Source organism: Platichthys flesus, chromosome 3, assembly GCF_949316205.1.
Source record: "Platichthys flesus chromosome 3, fPlaFle2.1, whole genome shotgun sequence".
NCBI lineage: Eukaryota > Metazoa > Chordata > Actinopteri > Pleuronectiformes > Pleuronectidae > Platichthys > Platichthys flesus.
In genome coordinates, this window is record NC_084947.1 from 15,678,557 (window position 1) to 15,700,343 (window position 21,787).

Consider the following 21,787-nt stretch of genomic DNA (forward strand, 5'->3'; position numbering starts at 1 on the left):
GTAAGACATTAACTTACTTTTGTTAGCCATTAATCAGTGTTTACCTTCAGAGAGCTCTCCTTTGTAATTAATAATCAGCCTGGACAATGAGTAATCACCCAGTTGTGTGCACATGTGTGTGTGTGCTTACGTGTGTGTGTGTGTGTTATTAGCAAAGAGAGTTTTCCCACCTTTGAAATAGCATCTCTACTGATCATCAATCTCAACTGGAAAAAACAGTCAATAAACCGAGCAACAAAAACAGAGGTGGCCCTTACGAGATATTGTGTTTACCTTGGCATTTAAACGGCAGCGTAGTTTTGAATGATTATATCCAGGGAGGGCCTCAGTATAGCCACTTAACCAGCACCCCACTGACTAACTTGTTTCTCCGGCAGCCTTGAAGCTACTACACTCACACACGCACACACACACTCTCTCACACACACAAAGGGAGATTTTCCAGCAGGAGATCGGTTCCAGTTTATCTGCATATTTAGCCTGTGTTCGGTGTGCTCCTGACTGATAAAATTCTGCTCGTGTGCCAGGCTACCGCCAAACGCCAGAGCAATGACCTTCTTCGGGGGGGTTGAACAAATTCCTTGGGCATGGTGGCAATAAAGAGCTGAGTGAAAAGAAGAAAGATTACCACAAAAAATAAATAAGAGGAAAGAAAGAGGGAAGCTCGCCAGTGAAATGCGAAGGGAATGGGTCCAGGTTTTATCGCATTTAAAACAAGAAATGCAGTAGTCTGCAGACACCCCCCCCCACACACACACCTACTCTACACGTTACTCTCCCTACTCTCTCTCCCTCTGGGTCCTTTCAGCTATGAGCGCCATGCTGGTACACTGCCGTTGCTTCACAGATGATTAGGAGTAACAGACAAGCTCTGCCTCCACTTCTCCCTATACCTCCGTCTGCCAAGACTCTACCAGCATGGAGAACACAATCATCATATCATCACTGCACCACACAGGGAGACGGGATGCAAGCAAAGGAGGGGAGAGGGAGATGTATAGGGAAAGTCGGAGGCAGAGCGGAGTATGAAGAGGGAGAGGAACAGACTCTGAGACACAAAAAAAAAAGAGCAAAGGCAAGACCTGTCCTTCAACCCATTTTCCCATCATGCTGTCTGACCAGTCCCAGTAACCATGTTTAAGTACACATCCAATACTTTGTTAGACTTAAGAATCTTACTGTGTGTGTGTGTGTCTGATCAAATGCCATTCTCCACAGCAGCTGAATCGCCCCGGGCCAGGCTCTGTCTGGCTCCACACAATAGCGGCGGATCACACTGCGATGTGTGGCTGCATATGTGCATGTGCACGCATGACAACAAGGAGTCACCGGTCCGTCCTCTGCCGCTGAGGCACATGTGGTCAACCCCGATTACCGCCACCTACAGAGACACTCACATACTCCACCATAGCAACGCAGACAACAGCAGTCATGGCGGCACAAGAGGTGACTGCTGGGGGCAGAGGGTGCGTGGATTCAAGGGCTGGGCCTCGATGCCCTGACAGGCCTCCCTCAACCTTCTCTCAACCTCATCACCTCTGCTGCTCTGCCGCGACTCTCGCCACAATTGCAGCTGCCTGTGAACCTGCCAGGCTGCCAAGGACACAAAGACGGCCGAGTCAACCTTTGACATCGGAAGCTGCCACCAAAAGACCAGAGACAAGCTGAGTTGGCAGCTCTGTTAACAGGCCAGAGACTCGGATCTTTTCAGCTCGGGTAAAGTAGCAAAAGTCAATAGAGCACGAGTCAATAGTGCATACATACAGATGGACGCTGTGTCAAACAGGACAATGTGAGGCATGCTGGCAGTTTCATAAAGTAGAGCTGGATATCTTGGCTCAAAGGTTGTGTCTCGATCGCCAGCAGTCACCGAGAAGAGACATAAAACATCAGAGTATAAAAATCTGACATTTGAACATGAACTACAATATGGGTTTTGTATTGAAGGCTGGATGACATTTAAGGAGCTGATTCACCGGTAGATGTTCAGGCCACCCACACTGTTCCATGTGGAACATGGTGTTTCAGTGAGCTGAGATGAGATAGCAGTGTTTGAGATGTCTTTGCCGACACGTGGAGCATGTGTAAGATGGCCTAAAGATTCACCATGATGTCAATGAGGGGCTTTGAAGAGAATAAAATCTCAAAGCAGGATCTCCTGTACTGTATGTGCGCACACATGTCTAAAAACCAATGCTTAAACATACACGTGTTCATTTACTCATTTGGCAGATGCTTTTATCCAGAGCGACATAGAAGTGAGGGATAGTCCTAAAGCTACAGGAAAGTAGGAGACCTTGAAGTAAGGGCTTGAATCTGACAAAGTGCAGGAGACCAGGTAAAGAGGAGAACAGGTGTGAGGCAGGCATGTTAGGTTGTTGGAGGTTTCACCAGAAAGTAAAAAAGATAAACGGATCCTTTAAATGATTACAATATATATTTCGTTTCCTGTTTCCAAGCTTGATTTTCCGTTTGTGGGCTCCCTGTGTGTGTGTGTGTGTGTGCCTGCACAAGCATGTCTGCATGTGGGTCACTCTTCAAACAAACACTGCAATCATCATCTCTTATCAACGGTCATGTCGAGGATTACAGCTTTTATCCCTAATCCAACATTGAGGACACATTCTCATGATGGCCGTGACATCATCAAGGCCAGTCAACCAGCGCGAGGGCACAGGGACAGGAAGCCAAACACCACAGGAGAGGATTAATGAATATAAGAGACGGAGTAGATGATGAAAAAGAAAGAGGAAAAGGGCGCAACACAAAAAACGAGACCAAAAATAGAAACAAAATCAAGCGGCTCATTTCTGTAGTGTGTGAGAGACAGCCTGTGTTTCTGTGTGTGTTTGTGTTTCAAGATAATCTGCAGCCGCTTCAGTCTCTCTGACAATGATCCCTCTCAATCAGCCCTACTAAGACCTGCAATCTACCCAACACCCACCAGCATGTGCGCATGTACACAAATGTGTCCACACAAGCATAGAAATACATGCACACACTCAAGCAAACGCACAAGAACGAAAACCGTCAACACATCATACAGCACTGAGTGAAACCTGATCATCTGCAGATGCGCACCACAGATAACAACTTTTACTTGTGCTCATATGATTTGTCATTTATGGACATTTTTGCTGTTAGGTAAACACACCAACCTGTAATGTTACACCCTTTGTGAAGTTTGTATATTTTGCTCTAAACTATGAACAGTTAAAACAGTTTAGCCCATCTTTGAGAAATAATTATTTTCTTGAGATTATATTTAAGAAACGTAAAGTAACCTTTAACCTTTAAACATATGAATGACCGTGAAAATCACCAGTAAAAAAATCATAATTTAATCACAACTACATCAGTGACCTTCGTAGTCAACCGTTTACCTTTTCTTCTTTGACTGTAAACACACACCGAGCTAACTTCTGTGCTTGGATAACTAAGTCATTCCCTCAAACGATTGTATTTACACTGAAAGCCACCAGTTATGCTGAAGTAGAAGCTGAGTAATCATGTAGTCAGTGTTGAAGTGTGTTTATACACAGTTTGTTTGATACCTGCAGAGACTCGGGGGCAGTCTGGCAGCATGGGATCCAGCGGCGTGTCCAGGGGCTCTGAACTCGACACCCAGTTACAACAGTGCTGAAGGGAAAGGGAACAGGGATTGCCGGTTAAAAACTCGGAGCAAAAGATTTCTCATTATTGCTAAATGTTGCTTCTACAAAAGATTGTAAACACTTCCACAAGGACGACTCGAGGCATATGAAGGGTTTGTGTATGGGAAATGAATTTGTGGCATTCTCCGGTTTTATTCCCACAAACACACATGTATGCTCAAAGACGGAAACACAACAGGAGGAAGGATTTTTTTTTCTTCTTTTATCTCCTCCTGATGAGCAGCATTTCTGTACTTCATGGAAACAAAGCAGGTTTAATTGAAACTCAAAGTAACATTGAAAGAAAAAAAAAAGAAAACGGACAAGAAAGGAAAAAGAGGGAGGCAAGGGAGACAAAGAAAAGGGGGGACAGGTGGGGGAGCCGAGGGGGAGGGACCACGAGCAAGAAAAGCAGTATGTGTGTGTGTGTGTCTGTGGCTGAGAAGGATGGGAGGAGAGGGGGAGGGAGGGACGGAGAGAGAGAGAGATAGAAAGAGAGACAGCAACAAGCAATTAAAAGCTCTGTGACATGTTGCTCAGACAGCTTGGCGTTTGTTTGTGGTGGAGAGCTGAGGCCTTCTACCATGGTGGATCAGTTGGTGCCCTGGGGGAGGGCGTCTGCCCAGCTTGCTGACCCATAACCCCCTGCAAACACCCCTAGTCCTCTCAAACCCCCCTGTGGTTGACAACTCTACTGTCAGAAAGAAGAGGAGACCTCTTTATCCACTTTTGGCTGTCTTCATCTCCCTGCCCGTGTGGTGCCCCCTCTTTCTACCTAGTAAGTTATTTCAAAGACACTCGGATACACCAAATGTAACTTTAATGAACCATGTCAGTTACTACCAATACTACGAAACAGCTTTTCCCATGCTTTGAGCTTTCTTTCCCTCGGATGGCAGAAGACAACATATCACCGAGCAATGTGGATCTGTATGCCGTGGCTTGTAAGGCTAGTACAAAAACAAGGGGAAAAGGGAGAGAGGGAAAGAGGGAGGGTGACAAGGAATGCTTGGAGAAGACGTTCCCCAGATAAGATAAAAGTTCAATAGAAGAAAGAGAAAATGTAAAGAGATTAGAATGTGCAGCTGGCGTCCTTCTGAATCATTCCTTATCTGCCCTTGTTTTCCTTTCACCCTGGCCCCCGACAGCCATTACAGTGTTGTGCATGTTTGTGTGTGTGTGTGTGTGTGTGTGTGTGTGTGTGTTTGTGCGCTTGTATGCGTGGGTCAGTGATTGCATTGCGGGGGGTCTTCCTCAAAGATGAGTAGCGTTGTGAACCCTTCAAACACAAAACACACACGCAAAAGCACAAACACGCTTGTGCATTTTTGCCCTCAGCGACCCTGACTCCCAAGGCCCTGTCAGGGGAGGGACTGGACAGATAAATGTGTGAAACTTCTCTCCCACTTCAGCCACACCAACACACACACACACACACACACTCACACTCACACGGACACAACAACAAGCAGGATTTTTTTTCACCCATTTGTTTGTTGGTTATAATGTTTGCTAGTTTGACGATAAATAAGATTAAGCAAAAACAGCTTGAATGGATTAAAAGGAAACTTGGCGGAAGGATGGGGTGTGGGTCAGGGAAGAAACCATTACATTTTCCATGAGGATCCATGAATTTTACTTCAGAGGAGACTGATTTATATTCCTGCTCTACTGAATGTCATTCCAATTACTGATTCGAATATTATAAAAATGCGTATTGCTATTATTATTTAAATTATAACAATGTATAACTTTACAACAATCTGAAAGCGATTCAACTACAGTTACATAATTGTTCCTGGTCAATCTCTGCCCCGTTCCTCTCTTTTCAACCCATCCTGGTGGAGGCAGATGGCCGCCCACCCTGAGTCTGGTTCTGCGTTCTGGACTTTTTCCTCTCCACTGTCAGCACGTGTTTGCTCAATGTGGGGACTGTCGGGTTTCTCTCAACCCTGCTCTGTAAAGTGCTTTGAGATAACGTGGCTATAAAAATGAAATTGAATTACACAGGGACACTGAACATAATTGAGGTCCATAAGCCTCTGCAGCTACGTCAAACTGAGCATCTGTTCGTACCTGGGATCAACATGCGTCTCGCATTTGATGATGTGCTCACAAGTGGCCGGCTCTAAGTATGACAGTTCACACCTGGCATTAGAATGCGCCTTCACATTTGTCCCGAGTGACCAATTGTGATCAGCTCTCACATCCCCGCTCCATATGCAAATAAACACGTACATAATTGCTGTTAGCAAAGACAAAATGTCTCGTTCTTTTTAAGTCTGACTATGACAGATGGCTCCATTGTGTTTGTGTGTGTGTGTGTGTGACAGAGGGGGAGAGAGTGAGGGAGTGGGGCGAGGAGGGGCTCAACTTGTACAGGTCCACGATGAAATTAGATTTTACTTATTTAAAATGGTCAAAAATATTAAGAAAATCTATAAGATATTGTGCTGTCGGCTACAAATTAATCAGCGTATGGGAAACACTAAGAAATGAAATACTATTTTAAGTCATCATGAAGCGGCAGCAGGTCAGAGGACTGAGTAGCTGGTCCTTCAACGTGGCCCCCGACACATTCACGATCACACTGCTAAAAGAACGCAGCAATAATAAACATGGCGCAGACGAACTCTGAAAGTGCTCCGAGTGATCAGACCTCAATGTGTCCCGGTTGCACTCACACATGTTAATGCCACATTCGAATATTGCTTGACCTGTACGTCATATTTCATCCCACAGACATATATTTACCTAAAGCTCATAGAGAAATATAGAAACTCATTACGGGCGGCGACTGTGATGAAACATCTGGTCCATGTAATCCTTATCAAATATGATCAACTAAGTGTGTCCATAAACATTTGTTATTAAAATAAAGTTTGGCTCATGTGTGATCCGTTGCCGTCCAATCAAAAGAAATAGAAATTAACCAAAGTACCAATCTAACCTTCTCCACTCTCTTCCTTGATATTTCATTTCTTCAGCCCTGTCAATCAAAAGTGCGACCGGTGCATGGGAAAGGAAAACAGCATACGAGGAGCCAAAGAGGTTACAGAAAGATCAGCAGAGACACGAGGGGAGGGGGGAGGTGGAAGGGAGGGGTTCCGCGGTGGGGGAAGATGACAAGTCATCTCGGTAAACAGTAGCATATTGTGTATTTTTAGATCCTCTGCTTTGCCCTAGATGTGCTCTCCTCTGAGCCTGGGCTTGAGGGCAGAGCGGTGTAGAGCGGCACAGAGGCAGTGGGGCTCCTTGACTGCTACATCAAGTGTCTCATTGTATCTCCTTTAATTCATTCAGACTGTCTGGAGGAAGATGTCAGCTGGGCTGTGGCGCAGGGGGCTGAAGGCGGCTGGAGAGAGGGGAAGGAGTGGAGTCTTTCAAAGAGGGCCCTCCTCCCTCACCCTTCATCTCCGCCATCGCCACCAATGGAGGCAGGGAGGCAGGGAGGCCGGGGCTTGAATAGATTTGTCAAGGCAACCACATACATGTGCACCCCCCCCCCCCCCCCCCCCCCACATACACACATACACGAACGCACGGAGCGCACGGCCCCAGCTCTGCAAGCGACCGCAGGCATAACAGCAGTCACATAAAGGCGAGGCCTGCTGGCTGGGATTAGAGGAGGCCGATGTGACAAAAGGATGGCACATCACATCAGCTGCCTCTGACGCAGAGCACCATCACTTCAAGCAGCCGGTCCGCTGATCAATGGCTCCACTGAACTGAAGGCAGCCAGAGACAAACATGTAAACAGATCCGAAGCAAACCCGTACCTCGGCTGCTCTGCTCGTGTGCTTCTGTGTTTGGATTACCACTTAACGTGCACATACACACACACACACACAGTCCCACGCATTCCCATGCACACACTGAAGCCAGACACGATGCCTTTTATTTTACTTGGCGCAGTTATCAACTTTATCAAGTACAAAGTTGAAGTAAAAAGGTAAGTGCTGAAGGTAACCAATGGGCTGCCACCATGGTGTGAGAGTACAAATGACAAACAGGTGTCAGATCCAGCCCCCCCGTACCTGTGAAGGATGCTTTTAAGCCTCCTCCGTTACGTGTATATGTGTGTGTGTGATCCACCACCTGCTGCCTTCTGCAAGTCAGAGTGGAATCCTCTCCGCTTCGTCCACACAAACACACACGCACACATGGAGAATAATGGACACAACACGCTGCACTCAGCTGATGGTGGTGTGATCTAATGGAGCCATCACGAGGACCAAATAGGTGTCCACATCCACTGCACAGTGAGAGTCGCAGGAACACACACACACAGTCACAAACACACACACAGTCACACACACACACACACACACACACACACACACACAGACACACACACACACACACGGCCTTTAAAAGAGGATGTGCACTCCCTATCCTACTAAACCTGCATTAAAACGACCGCTAACTCAGGTTTCATGAACAGACCCAGATTATCAGTTGTATAAATCATAAAGAAAGTGACTTAATAATTAGACTTACTAAATTATTTCATGACAATTTTTCTAGGAAACTATAGATTAGACCAAATTAAAGGTAGGGTTGTTAAGTCTTTTCTGAAATACTGTCTCAGGACTTTAATAAACACAACGGACCGAATTAAATGATTGGCTCGTGTACCTGCCTGTCACAAACCAAACTGACTACTTGACCACACCCTGCCTGAACTCTCCCAGCACACGACTGGAGTCTTAAGTTGCAGAGACATGCATCGCTGAAGCAGACAGGGTTGTCAGAAGTTTTGTGTTTGCGTTCATGTGTTTTGGGCGCGTAGCTTTGAGCAGCAAACGATTTAACGGTTTAATATTTTCAAAGTGAATCTTACTCCTTCTAGCTTTTCCGGGCCTTCCAACACGTGCTTTAAATACAATCCGTGTAGTACACGTATTTTCAGTTGCATCTGATTGAGTTTAATGATGAAACAGTATTGACACCTCTTTCTTCCTCCAAACACATAGGACCAGCTCCCATGATAAAAACTGTGCCAAGAGTACAAAAGTCCCCTGAACCATAACACACATGACAGTCTGCAACCTAACTTCTCAGAAAGAAGTTCCGAGAATCAGTTCTTGCTGGCTCTGTGTGGGTCTGTAGCTCCCAACTCATCCAGTTGCTGTATAATCTCTATGGATTAGGATGGTTTATTCATGACCATAGTGTACTCTGTATGTGTGTGTGTGCATGTGTGTGTGTGTGTGTGTGTGTGTGTGTGTGTGTGTGTGTGTGTGTGCTCTGGGCAGGCCACTAGAGTGTGACAGCAGGCCAGCACGGTGACAGGAGACACCTTGGAGACTGTGACAGGCTGCCAGCTGTACACCATCATTCACATTTCTCTCTCTCACTCACTTCTCCTCACTATGCTACTCATCTATCCCCACATTCATCTCTTCATCTCCTCTCCTCCATCTGTATTCACTCCATTCACAGCCTACCTGTCTTTCTGTTTTTCCTCTCCACAGCTCTACCCTATGTGCTTTCTCTGCGGCAGTCAACAGGATTTAAATAATTGAACATTTCTCATACTCATACTCATACTATTTCTATGTCTATTTTTGTTCCGTCTCGGTCAATAGATGAGTATTTCCATCTCAGCCACTCCTTTTGCTCTTCTCTCACCATCACTCTTTTTTTCTCCTCCCCGGGCAGTGACGTCACCTGCCCCTCATCTGACCCATTTGGTCGGTATAACATGGCCCAGCAGGTGCAGATCTCTAAATCCCATTTTCTCTTTCTTACTCTCCTCTTCTCATCTCTCCATTTCACCATCTAGTGACTTCTTGAACCCTGGTGGGAGGGAATTATCTCTGTCCGACGAGAACAGAGCAGGGCACTGCTGGAGTGCCCCGACCTCACATGCACACCTTTGTGCGGGCACCCATATTTATATACCACCCAAAGCATTGCTCTGTATCACTGCTCGCTCCCCTCTGTGATGTGCTAGAACATCCAGGCCTGACTGCTTGTGAGTGTTTGCACTCAGTGGGCTGGTCTGCAAGTGTTGCTTATGTTCAAGATCCAGCTGTGTGTTGGTTAGTGATAGAGAGGTACTTTAAAGGGGACATATTATGCCCCTTTTACCACAGTTGATATGGTTCCTTTGGGTCTTAATGAAATGTCTGTAACATATTTTGGTCAAAATACCAGAAGGATCATTTAAAACAGCACCCTTTTTACCCTGTCTAAAACAGCCCTCCTCAGATTGACCTGTTGTGAGTGCCCCTAGCCGGGCTCCCCTAGCCGTTAGCTCACGAGCTAACCGGACCGGTGGAGCCCGTCTAGCGTCAGCTAGGGAGTCGGCCATGTAGCGCGACTCCCTACATGGGCATGGTGTGATTATGATATTATTTTCGGTCGTAAAACCATTCAACGCGCTCCAGCGTATCGTTTCTTTAAAACATTTTCACAGGTTTCCAAAAGAACAATTCACTGAATTTTCGCTGAAAAATGTGTAAATGTTTAGGTGACAGATATTAAGTGTTTTCATTTAGGGGCAGATTCAGATAATTTAAATGTGGTGTAATAAGGGGACCATGGGGCCTTGGCAGAGGTGTGCACTTTCCAGTTTCTAATGTGAAAAGACTGGGACAGATTACATTATTTTTGTTCATTTCCCCCAACAGCATCAATCAGAAAGTGGAAATATGAACAAATAATCAGTCTCATAACTTCACAATGAATTTAAGTGGTTTTCATTTGTAATTGTCTTCATCTAACTATAATAGTAGATTAACAAACTGTCAAATTGCCACATTTGTTTTAAAATACTGAGCGTACCTATTCTTCTATTAACATTTCGCTTAAGCAATAACTCATTAGTTAATTCGTTTTTCTGAGAAAATAAAACACATTCTGTTAAGTAAAATCAATATCATTATTAGTATAATAAGTATAATGGTAATTGATAAAAAAATCTAGCATATAACCATTGTTTTAGAATTAGCAACAAGTAGTGAGTCCAAAACAAAGTTGGTGAAGTAGTGACACAAAAAGTTAAGGAATAGAGGAATACAAACAGAGGGCATGCACAAGGAACTTAGAGGGCACAACATAGGTACAACATTCCACTGTTTCCCTCTGAAAATGTCCTTTAATTAGGAAAGCTTGTGTCTTAATTCTGCCTAAAAAGGACTGTGGGTTAATGAGTACGACAGAGTGCTAATCCTTGCCTGTCCCCTGCCTTCCACTGGACAAAGAAGGTTATTTCAGATTTATTGTTCTGGGTAATCATCACAAATAGAAAATCACTTAACATTCCAATTATGTTGTGTCGCACGCATCCCTTAGATGAATCAAAAATAGGAGATGCCAGACAAGGAGAAGGGGGCCAGTGCAACCTTGAATCCCCACAACTCAAACCAACATACAAACACATTTCGCAGACTAGCAACACACACTCGAGCACACAATTCAAAGGCGTACACACAAAATGGAGGAAGACAGAAATAGCAAAAACAAAAGGCAAGGGACATAAAAGAGGAAGTAATACAGATAAAGGTGTGTGTGCGCACGCGTGTGTGTCTGTGTGTGTGTGTGTGACATTTGCATCTCTAGCTCTCAAGCACCTCTGGTCTTGGCTGGTCCTCATCAGTATGTGCATACTGAGCGAGCCCAGGTGCAGCGTATGGCACAGAGGTCACATCGGAAAGGGCAAGTGCTAAAATGAAGCTAACACAAATGCGCGTGCATCCTATCTCACAGGCTTACCCATGAGCGCATAGGAACACATGAATGCAAGCTTACACACATATGCATGGCCGGCCACATGCACGCGCCCCGGGGAGGGTTTACCGTCTCAGTTATTCATTGACATGCACCCAGGAAGAAAAAGTGGGGGTCGATGAGAAAAAAAAAGAATAGAGGGAAAACATGCAAACAATGGTTCTCTATGACTTCTAAGGCCCGCTGCTGGTCAGGGGTACCTGTGTAGGTCAGCGGAGTTGTGCAGGGGGAAATTAGAGAGGAGCATGAGCCTGAGCGACCTCGGCTCACCTGGGCGAATTTACATGATGAGATGGAAGCCCAGGAATGAACCGCTGTATGTTCAGCAGCATCTTTGTTGCCTTCAGGCTGTGTGCGTTTCTGAGCAGGTGTGTGGCCATATTCACCTGCTGCATCCAGTCCTGCGTGCCTTTGCTGGTCTCCTGAAGCCAGATGTTGTGAGCGGAGTCGGTCAGAGCCACGGCACACACTCGGTTCTTCACCTGCATTTCCCTCTGATTCATCTGCCGAGAAAAAAAGCAAATCAGATTCATGTTAGTCACCCTTCCAGCATGTTAATGACACAGTCGCTGCTGAGGAGCGTCCGGGTAATTTCACACAACGTTTGAACGACAGAGAGACCCAATGCTGTAAGAGACATAATAACCTCTTTAGAAAAACAAAAGCATTCTTTTGAAAGGTGTAGATTTATGAGAATAAAACCATTTTAATATGAAATACCCATTGTGTCAGTAGGTACTTGCCTAATAGATATTGTATTCCCTTGGTAATACACACTGTCAGCCTACTCCTCGGACCGTGATAGGACTGGCCCAGTGGACAGCTTTGTAACTAGCGGATACAGATTCAACCTGGTGTGGAGCATAATGTGGAATATGAAAGAGCTGCTCCTCCATAGCGTGTCCTTGTCACGTCCCGTACAAATGTCCTTCCCTGTGCACGTTCAAATACCTCGGTCTCCATTCTTAGTACCCTTTCCCTTCACATGTCACGGAGAATATGGCATCACCAGGCCTGTCTTCCTATTCCCCTCTGAATGTCAACGCCAAGGAAAATGTCACACAAAGGACTTGTTACCGCAGTACAATAGACTTCCCACACCGCTGGACCTACCCACAGGAGTAGCACAGGCAGGCGCTGGGAAGCGGTCGTCTCACTCTGCTTCGCTTCAAGATAAAACGTGAAGAAAAGGGAACAGGACTCGCTACAATAGGTTAACAATCACTTACTGTACAGATTTAGTGGCACTGGGAGAGAGTCTGGTGGACTGGGGATGGTCGCAGTGCTGTGAAATCGCAGTGTGTGGCTAGTGGGTGTGCGGTCATCAGCACTCTGTGCTACAGCTGCACGGACCAAATGCTACATTAAACTACATTAAAGCTTCATCTTAAGTGTCATCTGGAGGGAGGGAAATCTTGGCAGTGTCCTGGACTCCTCGACTTCTGGTGGGCTTAGAACAGTGGTGGTGTTTATGGCTCGGTGCCTGAGAGTAAGACTAGCAATTTGGTTGGATATCTAGGTAATGTTAATGCTAAGGCAGGGACCAGAATATGAGGCATTAGTTGGTACTTGTATTTAAGAACATGCTCACTATTCACCTCGTGCAATAAGCTCAAGCATAGTAAAACAAAATAGGCCTGAGGTAAGAGTATAAAGCTGCTTTTCGGGCTGGCACAGAGGGTTTAAGCTGCAGCTTCAGTAGGAATTTGTGGGTGACACTCTGTGGCAATCACAGAGGCCAGCTCTGGCTAGCTGGCTGTACATCATAATAACAGTGGGCATTTGAATACATCCTCCCTCGCCCGGCCAAATTAAAGTGGGAGTGTATAGAGATAAATGGAATCTATTAAGGCACTAAGGACTCATACATCATCCAGCTGATAAGGCTTCCACCGGTGTGTCTTCACCATGGTGGAGGATAAAGCAGAATTAGAGGGGAGGTACGACCACAAGCATAAAGAAAGAAAAAAGTGCACATCTGTGGATGCAGACAACAAAAGGAGACAGACATTGCACATGTATGTGCAGACAAATTCCCCCGCTCACACGAAAATCATACAATGGCATACACACAGAGAGATACAGACCCCTCGCTGTACTCCCTTCCTCATCCACGCTTGGTTGAAAAGCTTTCCTCTGGCAGAACTGGGCCCATGGGAGCAGCAAAGTCAACCTTTTAAAACTGGAGGTGTCAGTCAAGGTCTTGTTTCCTGGTGCTAGCCAAACGGGCCAGTCCCTGAGCATAGGGGCTGCTAACAGAGGCCAGGAAGCAGGAGACAGTGGACTGACTGCCCGTGGAAAACGCGAAGCACATGACTTCAATCCGGTCAAAAAAACGTCACACAAGCCGGGGGACGAAACATTTCCTCACTTTCCAAGTGGATAAATGGGTCTCTACTTGCTCCTCTTGTATAGCCCTTTAAAGAATTCCTATGTTTGATGTAAAACGTTGGTGTGCTTTACATGGTGGAAATTGCTGGTAGATTAAAACCGTGACTAATACTAGGCAACTTGTGCCAAAGTATAGAGTGTTTGCCAACCTGCCATCACTGACAGGTTGTTTAAGTCTATCTTTGTTTGAAGCATTTTAGCGTGCCACTTTTAAAACAAAGTACTGTGGAGAGATAACAAAGGATACGTGGATAAATGGAAGCAAAGACACAGAAGAGGAGCGCTAAGACGGACGACCAGAGGAAGTGTGTGTGCATGCCGTCGTGTGTGGGTACACACAAGGATGTATGCATAAGTGTGTCGGACTGAACGTGAGCAGATTTGAGAGACGTGCACAACAGAAGGGCAGTTCGGTGGAGGAGCGAGTGAATGATCGACAGCGGTAAGACAAAGATGGAGGCATGAACAAAGACAAAGGAACAGCTGGTAAGGTGGGAGTGAAGCTCAACTCCACAACTGGTGCTGGGTGGATAAGTGTGGAACCAGAATACTGAACTTAAGCATTTAGACAGTGTGTGGTTAAATGTGTCTCATCAAGCCGACAGATGACTGAGGAACATTTTTTCTTTTTTTTAAATTGGCATAATGAGACCTTTGGAAATCCAAAAGCAGTCATTAAAATTGATTAGATTCAACAACTCCGGGTGCTCTTTGGTGAGTAAAAACAAGTTGCATATTATTGGTTTGAACACAATGAGGAACTATTTTTTCTCTGCCTTTGTCTAATCAACTTTTGTGCACAAGTTTCAAAGACACACACGCCATGTTGTGTATTTACAGCAAAGACGGATGGAAATAAACTCTCACCAAAGAGTGAGGAAGCCTCGACCAAAGACCAAAGAACCCGATCTTCCCACCCTGGCTGTATAAATCAATTGTCCTGACAGTTGCCACGTTGCCAACACACATATGGTTGGCTGTGGTAACGCTTGGAGTAATAGGTTGACAAACAGGGACTTCAGAAGAGAGTGGTCTGTGCAGTGCGGCCTTCAACCACAATCATTTTGACACCACTGGTTCTCGTGTTTTACAAGCCACAATGACAACTGTGGATAGCTGTGTGTTGAGAGGAAAATCTAAGCACGACTGTGTCCTCCACTCGGTGGGTGATACTCATGGATATCTCACCAACCTGTTTCAGCCATAAAGCCACATTCTCCGAGTTGCAATTGCTTTTCAGCGTATGATCTCATCGTGTCGTTTTTTTTTTTACACCAATGTACCCCGTGAGTTAGTGTTAGCCATCTTTATCCAGGACATTAAATGTGCTAATCCGGTATGTAACCACAGACTGCAGCTTTAACAAGGAAACAGGCCAGCTGTTGTGATCAGTCTTGTATCGGACAGGGAAAAAAAGGAAAAAAGGAAGAGAAACATGTGGAAATACTTGTTGAGCTAAAACCAACACACAGATGTTGAGACATTTGCTGCGTCTCTGCTGGCCTTTCCTCTGACGCTCAAGCAGCTGGATATGCAGAGTAAAGGCTCGGGTGGAGCACGGACAAGGAGGGATTCAGGCTTGTAAAAAAAAAGAAGAAAAAAGAAAACTGTACGAAAGGGCAGTGGGAATGCAGGGGGTTATAAGAGGAAGCTGAATGGACATCAAAAGTAGTTAGGGTAGTACAAATAAATTAGGGGACTAATGAGAGACAAATAAGCAGATCTGAAGAAGAACAATAAAGAATATTTAAGCATGTTTTTTGTTTTATCTCCATGAGGACAATTATCTTTTACTTGACCCACTACACATGGAGATCAGACCACAGGGTGAGCTAAAGAACAGCCTCTTTGAAGTGGCCCTGAAAGCACAAATCACTACAATTGAATATAACACGTGCAAATAGACACAGTACATGCAAATGGCGAAAAAATCTTCATCAATTTGGCAACACATGCCCTGCAAATAGAAGTGCACTGCAAATACTCACAACACAATCAAAAATACTCACAACACACCGAAATACTCAGATCACAGCCTAATACTCACAACCAATTACTTACGACACAACCCAATACTCACAACACAACCAAATACTAACAAAACTAAGTCATCAAAGTATTCATCACTTGTTTTTCTGCCCCCTGGAACCACTTCAGTTGAGTTATGAGTATTTGGTTGTGATGGTACTTGGTTATATTGAGAATACTTGGTTGAATTGTGAGAACTTGGTAGTGTTGTGAGTGTTTTGCTAGTGTTATAAGTATTTGTTAGCTTAGTGTAAGTACTTGTATGCGTATGTGTGAAACTGATTAAGATGTTATCTCCAGTTGCATGTGTAATAGTGCGTTGAGCTCTCAGGGCCACAGCACAAGTGTGATTTCATTGGCTTCCCAAACAGAAACAGAAGTGGACATGATGTGGGTCCCATCACAGGGTTCTGTCCTCAGCCTGAACCTCCATCCTTACCTCAGCACCTTCATGATATGTTTGTCACCTATGTGATGTCTTTCCTTTCTCTTTTGCAACATTTCATGCTTCTAGGTCTGATTGAGACTTCACAATTTAGTCTGTCAAAATAAAAGAAAGATTTAAAAGAATTGTCTTGATCTGTTTAGGTACAAGCTGTTAAAAAAAATAATAAAAAATCCCCCTGTGACGTGTATTTCATTTGACCACAACTACACATCACATTCCTTTGAGCCGTGATAACGAAGCTGATCCACGACACAGACTCCAGTTCAATCCCCGCTCCACATACGTTCAAACTTTGGATGAACCACAAAATCTTTCTCTCTCTTTTTCCCCCCTTCTCCATTTCGCCCTCATAAAACATTTCTTTTCTGATTTCTCTGTAGAGGCCCTGGTTGCTATAGATACGCGCAAACATCATAGAATTCTGACCCCCTGGTTGGCACAATTCTACAACATCATGCTTTTCACAAGCTCTATAAAAAGTAGACATCCCCCACGAATATGGAGCCACTGAAACACACACATTTACACACACTCACTCGCAGCTCGAGCTTGGGGACATTACATAGGCTGTGGTAGGAAAGTCAAAATAACCTCCTTTCCTAACCACTACTCCTTGACCCGGATGGAAGACGTCACAAGGTCAAGGAAAGATGTTAAGGATAATCAGTAAGGAGTTAGGAAAGGAGAATCCTGGTGAAGAGAAAAGCCAATCCCACTTACAGTCAGTGTTTTTTTAAAACAACTTTATTTGCAACAAAAGAAATGCACAAACTGTATTGTGCTATGGGCTGCATGCAATGCTGTGACAGTTCTAGTAAAGTTTACTGTCCAAACGAGAAAGGCAGTGTATTTTGATGTTTCTAGAAAGAAACATCAAAATAGATTTTTACCCCAAACCAAAAAAAACAGAGAAAAGCTATTATAAGTGAAGAATTCATTTTTGTGTGCTATCAGAGAGGTCATTCGAAGTAACTTTTATATTTGTTGCTTCACCGGACAGATGTGACAGAGAAGATATCAGGGGCTCAGGTGATCATGTTGGTCTGTCCAGATGCAACTATGCGGTTGTGTGGCATGTTGGCAATGAATTGTGGGACAGCATTATCTCCTTTCCTTTCTCAAAGGACGGTCCTGTGTTTACAATGCTGGAGGAGATAAGTTAGGAGGCCTTGAAGCACCTTTTCCTTATCGAAAAGACAATTCGAACAGCTCTTATATTGGCTGCTGAAATAAGTGATTTCACACACTTAGGAACCATCCTAAGCAAAATGGACTATTCAAACGCAGCCATAGACTCCCACTAATTTAACTTACCCTCACCACTACTTGCCAAAGCGTAACTTAACCCACAACCCTATCTATAACCTAACCTAGCTTTAACCCAATACACAGACTTTTCTCTAACCCTTGATTCTCGTACCTGACCTCTCACATGACCCACAGCTCTAAGCTGCTTCCTGCCACAAAGCCAGTTAACTGCAAGAGTTTTTTGTCGTGCATAATCTTATTCCAACTCAGACGTAGAATGCGATGTGTAACGGGTGTGTGCGTGTGTGTGTGTATATAAATGTAGGGAGTGTATAAAGTGTGTGCGTGTGTGGAGGGGGGGGGGGGTGGCATTAATCATGTTTATTTATCTGGACGAGGAGTTGAAATAAGCGTCAGGACATCATTTAACAGCATGCTAAGCTAATCTCTGGTCGAGAAAAATACTTCATTTCTCGGCTCTCCCTGTGACGCTCCCCGGCACGAGAGCGCTCCGCTGACGCTACATCTAAACAACGGCAATAATAAAGACAATTATTTAGGCCTTTGATAATTATGTGTCAAAGGCAGCGAAAGCCACTAGATAATTGGGCGAAAAGTGAATGGTAATCTACAATGGAGATCCCCGCGGGGAGACAGGCAGACTTATCCTTAGAAAGAATGCCGTGTGAGAGAAAAGAGAGCAAAAAAACGGGACGAGAGAAAGATGAGCGCTCTTTAAGGGACCTTGCTCACTGTCAGATAGTCAATGTGAAAAGCCACAATTACACAGAGAGAGAAAGCGAGCGTGCGAACAGCGAGCCACAAACAAGGGGAAGGGGGCAAAAAGAGAGATTGAGAGAGGGAGAAGGACCGAAAGTGAGTGAGAGAGAAAAAGAAGACAAAGTGCAGAGTGCTGGTGGGAGGGCACAAACACTGAGCAGAGGCCAAGGGGAAGGAGGAGAGAGAGAGAGAGAGAGAGAGAGAGAGAGAGAGAGAGAGAGAGAGAGAGAGAGAGAGAGCAGAGAGAGAGAGAGAGAGAGAGAGAGGGGCGCCCTGTGTTGATGCCAGTCAGTGACGAGGCTTATAATGTGGCTGCGCCGCGCACTGCCAACAGCCACAGATAATCTAGGACTACCCACTGAGCACTGAAGCACTGCTTAAATATTTGATTGATTAACTGTCCTGCTGCTGCCAGGGCGCAAGAGGAGAGCGTCAGATGAAGCCAGGGCGAACACAGGAAAAACAAACAAACACGTACGCGCGTGCACACCGGAAGGTTGGGAAACACATGGCGCAGACACACCAACACGTGCACCCCCATAAATCCCGACATGCCAACGTTGGAACAGGAGCGGGAACACAAACACATAAAGACGTGTACACACTGCGAGCATGTGTAGAGTCTGCAAAGCCTGTAGCAAGGGGTTGGAAAACAACAGACACCACGGCCCTGGCAGTGATTTTCTCTGATCGTAAATCAATAGAGACAATAGACGTATAGATAAACAGAGTTGATGATCTTCAGCTGGATGTGGCTTTTGATGACTGAGGGATTCACCACAGGCATGAGCCTTGTATCTATGTACAAGCGTATGCTGCTAGGAACTGATCTCAGGTCGTGGCGGAGTGGCTGGGTTGGGGGAGTGCAGCTTGTTCAGTCATTCTACCTACCCGGTCTGTGACACACACAAACACACACAAACACAAAACACACTGATCCCTGTTCCTCCCCGACTGTGAAAACACAGGCAGCTGGCCCCCCACACTCCAACACCCTCCACAGGAAGAGACAACACCAGCACTTCCTGTGGCTTTGAAGCAGAGGTCCCAGGTCCCCTGTCTGTCCCCAGTTTCCTTTGTCTTAACCGCAGGAAGGAAGCCCTTGCTAGCACGAGGCCACAGGGCCCGAGGGAGTGACAGGGAGCGTGTTTGTGTGTGTGCATCTTTCAGTGTTGCGGGAGTGTGCAGAGGTTTTCGCTCACTGAGGTCGTGTGCGTTTACTCACAGGGTTTTCTTTCCCCCTATGACACTCCAGTGCATGAACTCTGGCTGCGGCGAGGGTGCAGAGCGGGAGGGAAAGAGCAGGAGAAAAAATGCAATAACTTCCTCTGGCCTTTCCTCTTTCCTGTCATGGCTGTTACCCACATGCATGATGGAGGGACGATGAGGGACGGAGAGAAATGGAGGACGGTGAGTGAGGAGAGGGGGTGAAATCTGTCATGGTGAGGTGGGGGACATTCCTGGATTGTGAGTGACACCACCGGACACAGGGTAGTGGGAAGTGGTGTACGTCTGCACATGTAGTCCAAGCTCAGTCTTTGGGACACTACATAGACTTATGTGGTATGCACACATATATATCTATACATACATATAAATATAGATACACACACACAGCGAGACGTGCAGACAGATACACACCAACACCAGAGGTGGGGGCAGTGAGGAAAAGGAAGGCCAGTAAATATTTACTGACACAGCAGAAGTAGAGAATGGTTGTCCACCGGTGGAAACAAAAGGCAGAGGATGAGGAGCGGTGTGCCAGGAAACCTGCTGGCTGTGGGCGCTGCGCCCTGCCTGTGCCCGCGTGGAAAACAAGAGGAAGACGGGAAGGGCGGACGGAGGAGGACGAAAAGGAAGAGAAGAAGGGAGGGATGAACGAAGCTCTAGGCTCAAAGTAAAATAATTAGTTTCTTCGAGATTCAGTTCAGTGAGAGTTGGTTTGTGCATCCGGGTTCATGCGGTCATACATGTAATTTTCTTTTCTTATATAGCTGGTCAAATAACTTTATACACACCAGTGGATCTCTTTCCTACGAAACAGTATCAGGGAAATGGCGTTGTGAAGATAAAAGTGGGAACTTTAAGAAAAAAATATAGTTTGGATTTTGTGAGAATCTGCTGCTTGTTTTCTTTATTCTCACGACATTAATACTTATTATCCTATAATGTGGACTTTTTTCTAGTAATATTAATCTTGTTATTCTTGCATTTCTACTTTTGACTTTATCCTCAAAATTTGTTTAACACTTTCTCTATAATCCCAGATAATCTGAAAATATGTTTCCTTTATAATTCCACAACATAATAATGAATCCCTAAAAGATTTAACTTTTACTTGACTGACGGCTCTTTTATTACAATGTCTTTGCCTTCAAATCATTCAGACCCGATAAGTCAGGCTGAGGCTGAAATGTATAGCAGTATTATAGCTGCTATAACACAATTCAGTTAATTTGTGATTAACATCTGCAGAGTGGTTTGGGTTAATAACTCCCAACAGTTTGATCAGTTTACATTCTGTCGCAGTGAAACCACTGGTGGTCGTTTCTCCGGTTACTCCAGCTCTACCATCAATACCCCCGTAACGTTCACATTGAAATGGTATATACACAATTAAGAAAGCGGACAAAGTTTTGCAACATTAGTCATTAAGGATGTTCATATATTGTTTAGCGACAGCAATTACAGAAATTCTCCAAATGATAATTTCTAATTAGGCACAATTCTTTAAGAAAATCAAATTACGCCACGGCGACTAATTAAAGTCTTGCGTTAATTAGACTACGTTTTAGTTAAGAAAGTCAGCACAAGCTAAAGTGGGCAACGTCTTCATCGTTCCCAAATCAACTGGACATATTAACGGCTTTGGTCTACAGAGTGAAATGAGAAAGTTTCTCACACAGTCTAGGCCTCTTCTCCAATCGCCTTTTTCTTTCTCTCTCTTTCCCTCTGAAAGTGCTTCTTTCTTGTCTTTCTCGCTGTCTCTCAACCCTCCGGCAATGCTGTAAAATAGAAACCTAACCTCAATATTTTCCCTCACGGTGCTGGGACTTGCTGGCCCATTAAATTCCCCTTCCCATGTGTCAGCTTGCACATTTCCACCGTGAAATTTTCGTATAATTAAACTTTCTTAATGATTTATAAGCTATAATAATAGCCGTAAGTATTTCAGAGCAGGTTAAAGGGACAGCCTTTAAGTGCACGCCGGGGGATGACCCTGTTTTAACATAGTTTCGGATGGGTGACTCTCGGCTGGAGACGAGGATGGATAGGGTGAGGGCGAGCGAGATTGACGGAGGGAGAGAGTGAGAGCGAGAGGGCCTAACAAGGGTGGGTGGAGGAGGAGGCTGAGACCTTTGTGTCGTAACTCAGGGTGATACTGACACCGAGGAGAACCGAGCGCTCCCTGAACCCTGGCCGGGAGGAGACGGCTCGCCGCGGAGAGCGAGACATGCAGAGCAGGCGGACGGAGCAACAGAGGAGAAATAAGTGAGAGACA

At 45.1% G+C, this 21,787-nt stretch overlaps 1 protein-coding gene across 1 annotated transcript in view; it reads right to left on the reverse strand.

The window, feature by feature from the left end:
• Nucleotides 1-21,787, reverse strand: part of arb2a (ARB2 cotranscriptional regulator A) — a 150,768-nt gene that overhangs the window by 39,187 nt on the left and 89,794 nt on the right. The window contains exons 9-10 of the mRNA XM_062382187.1: nt 11,777-11,893; nt 3,555-3,639 (exon numbers count right to left, since the gene is read on the reverse strand). Of these exons, the coding sequence (XP_062238171.1) occupies nt 3,555-3,639; nt 11,777-11,893 (202 nt within the window). The remainder of the gene's footprint in view (nt 1-3,554; nt 3,640-11,776; nt 11,894-21,787) is intronic.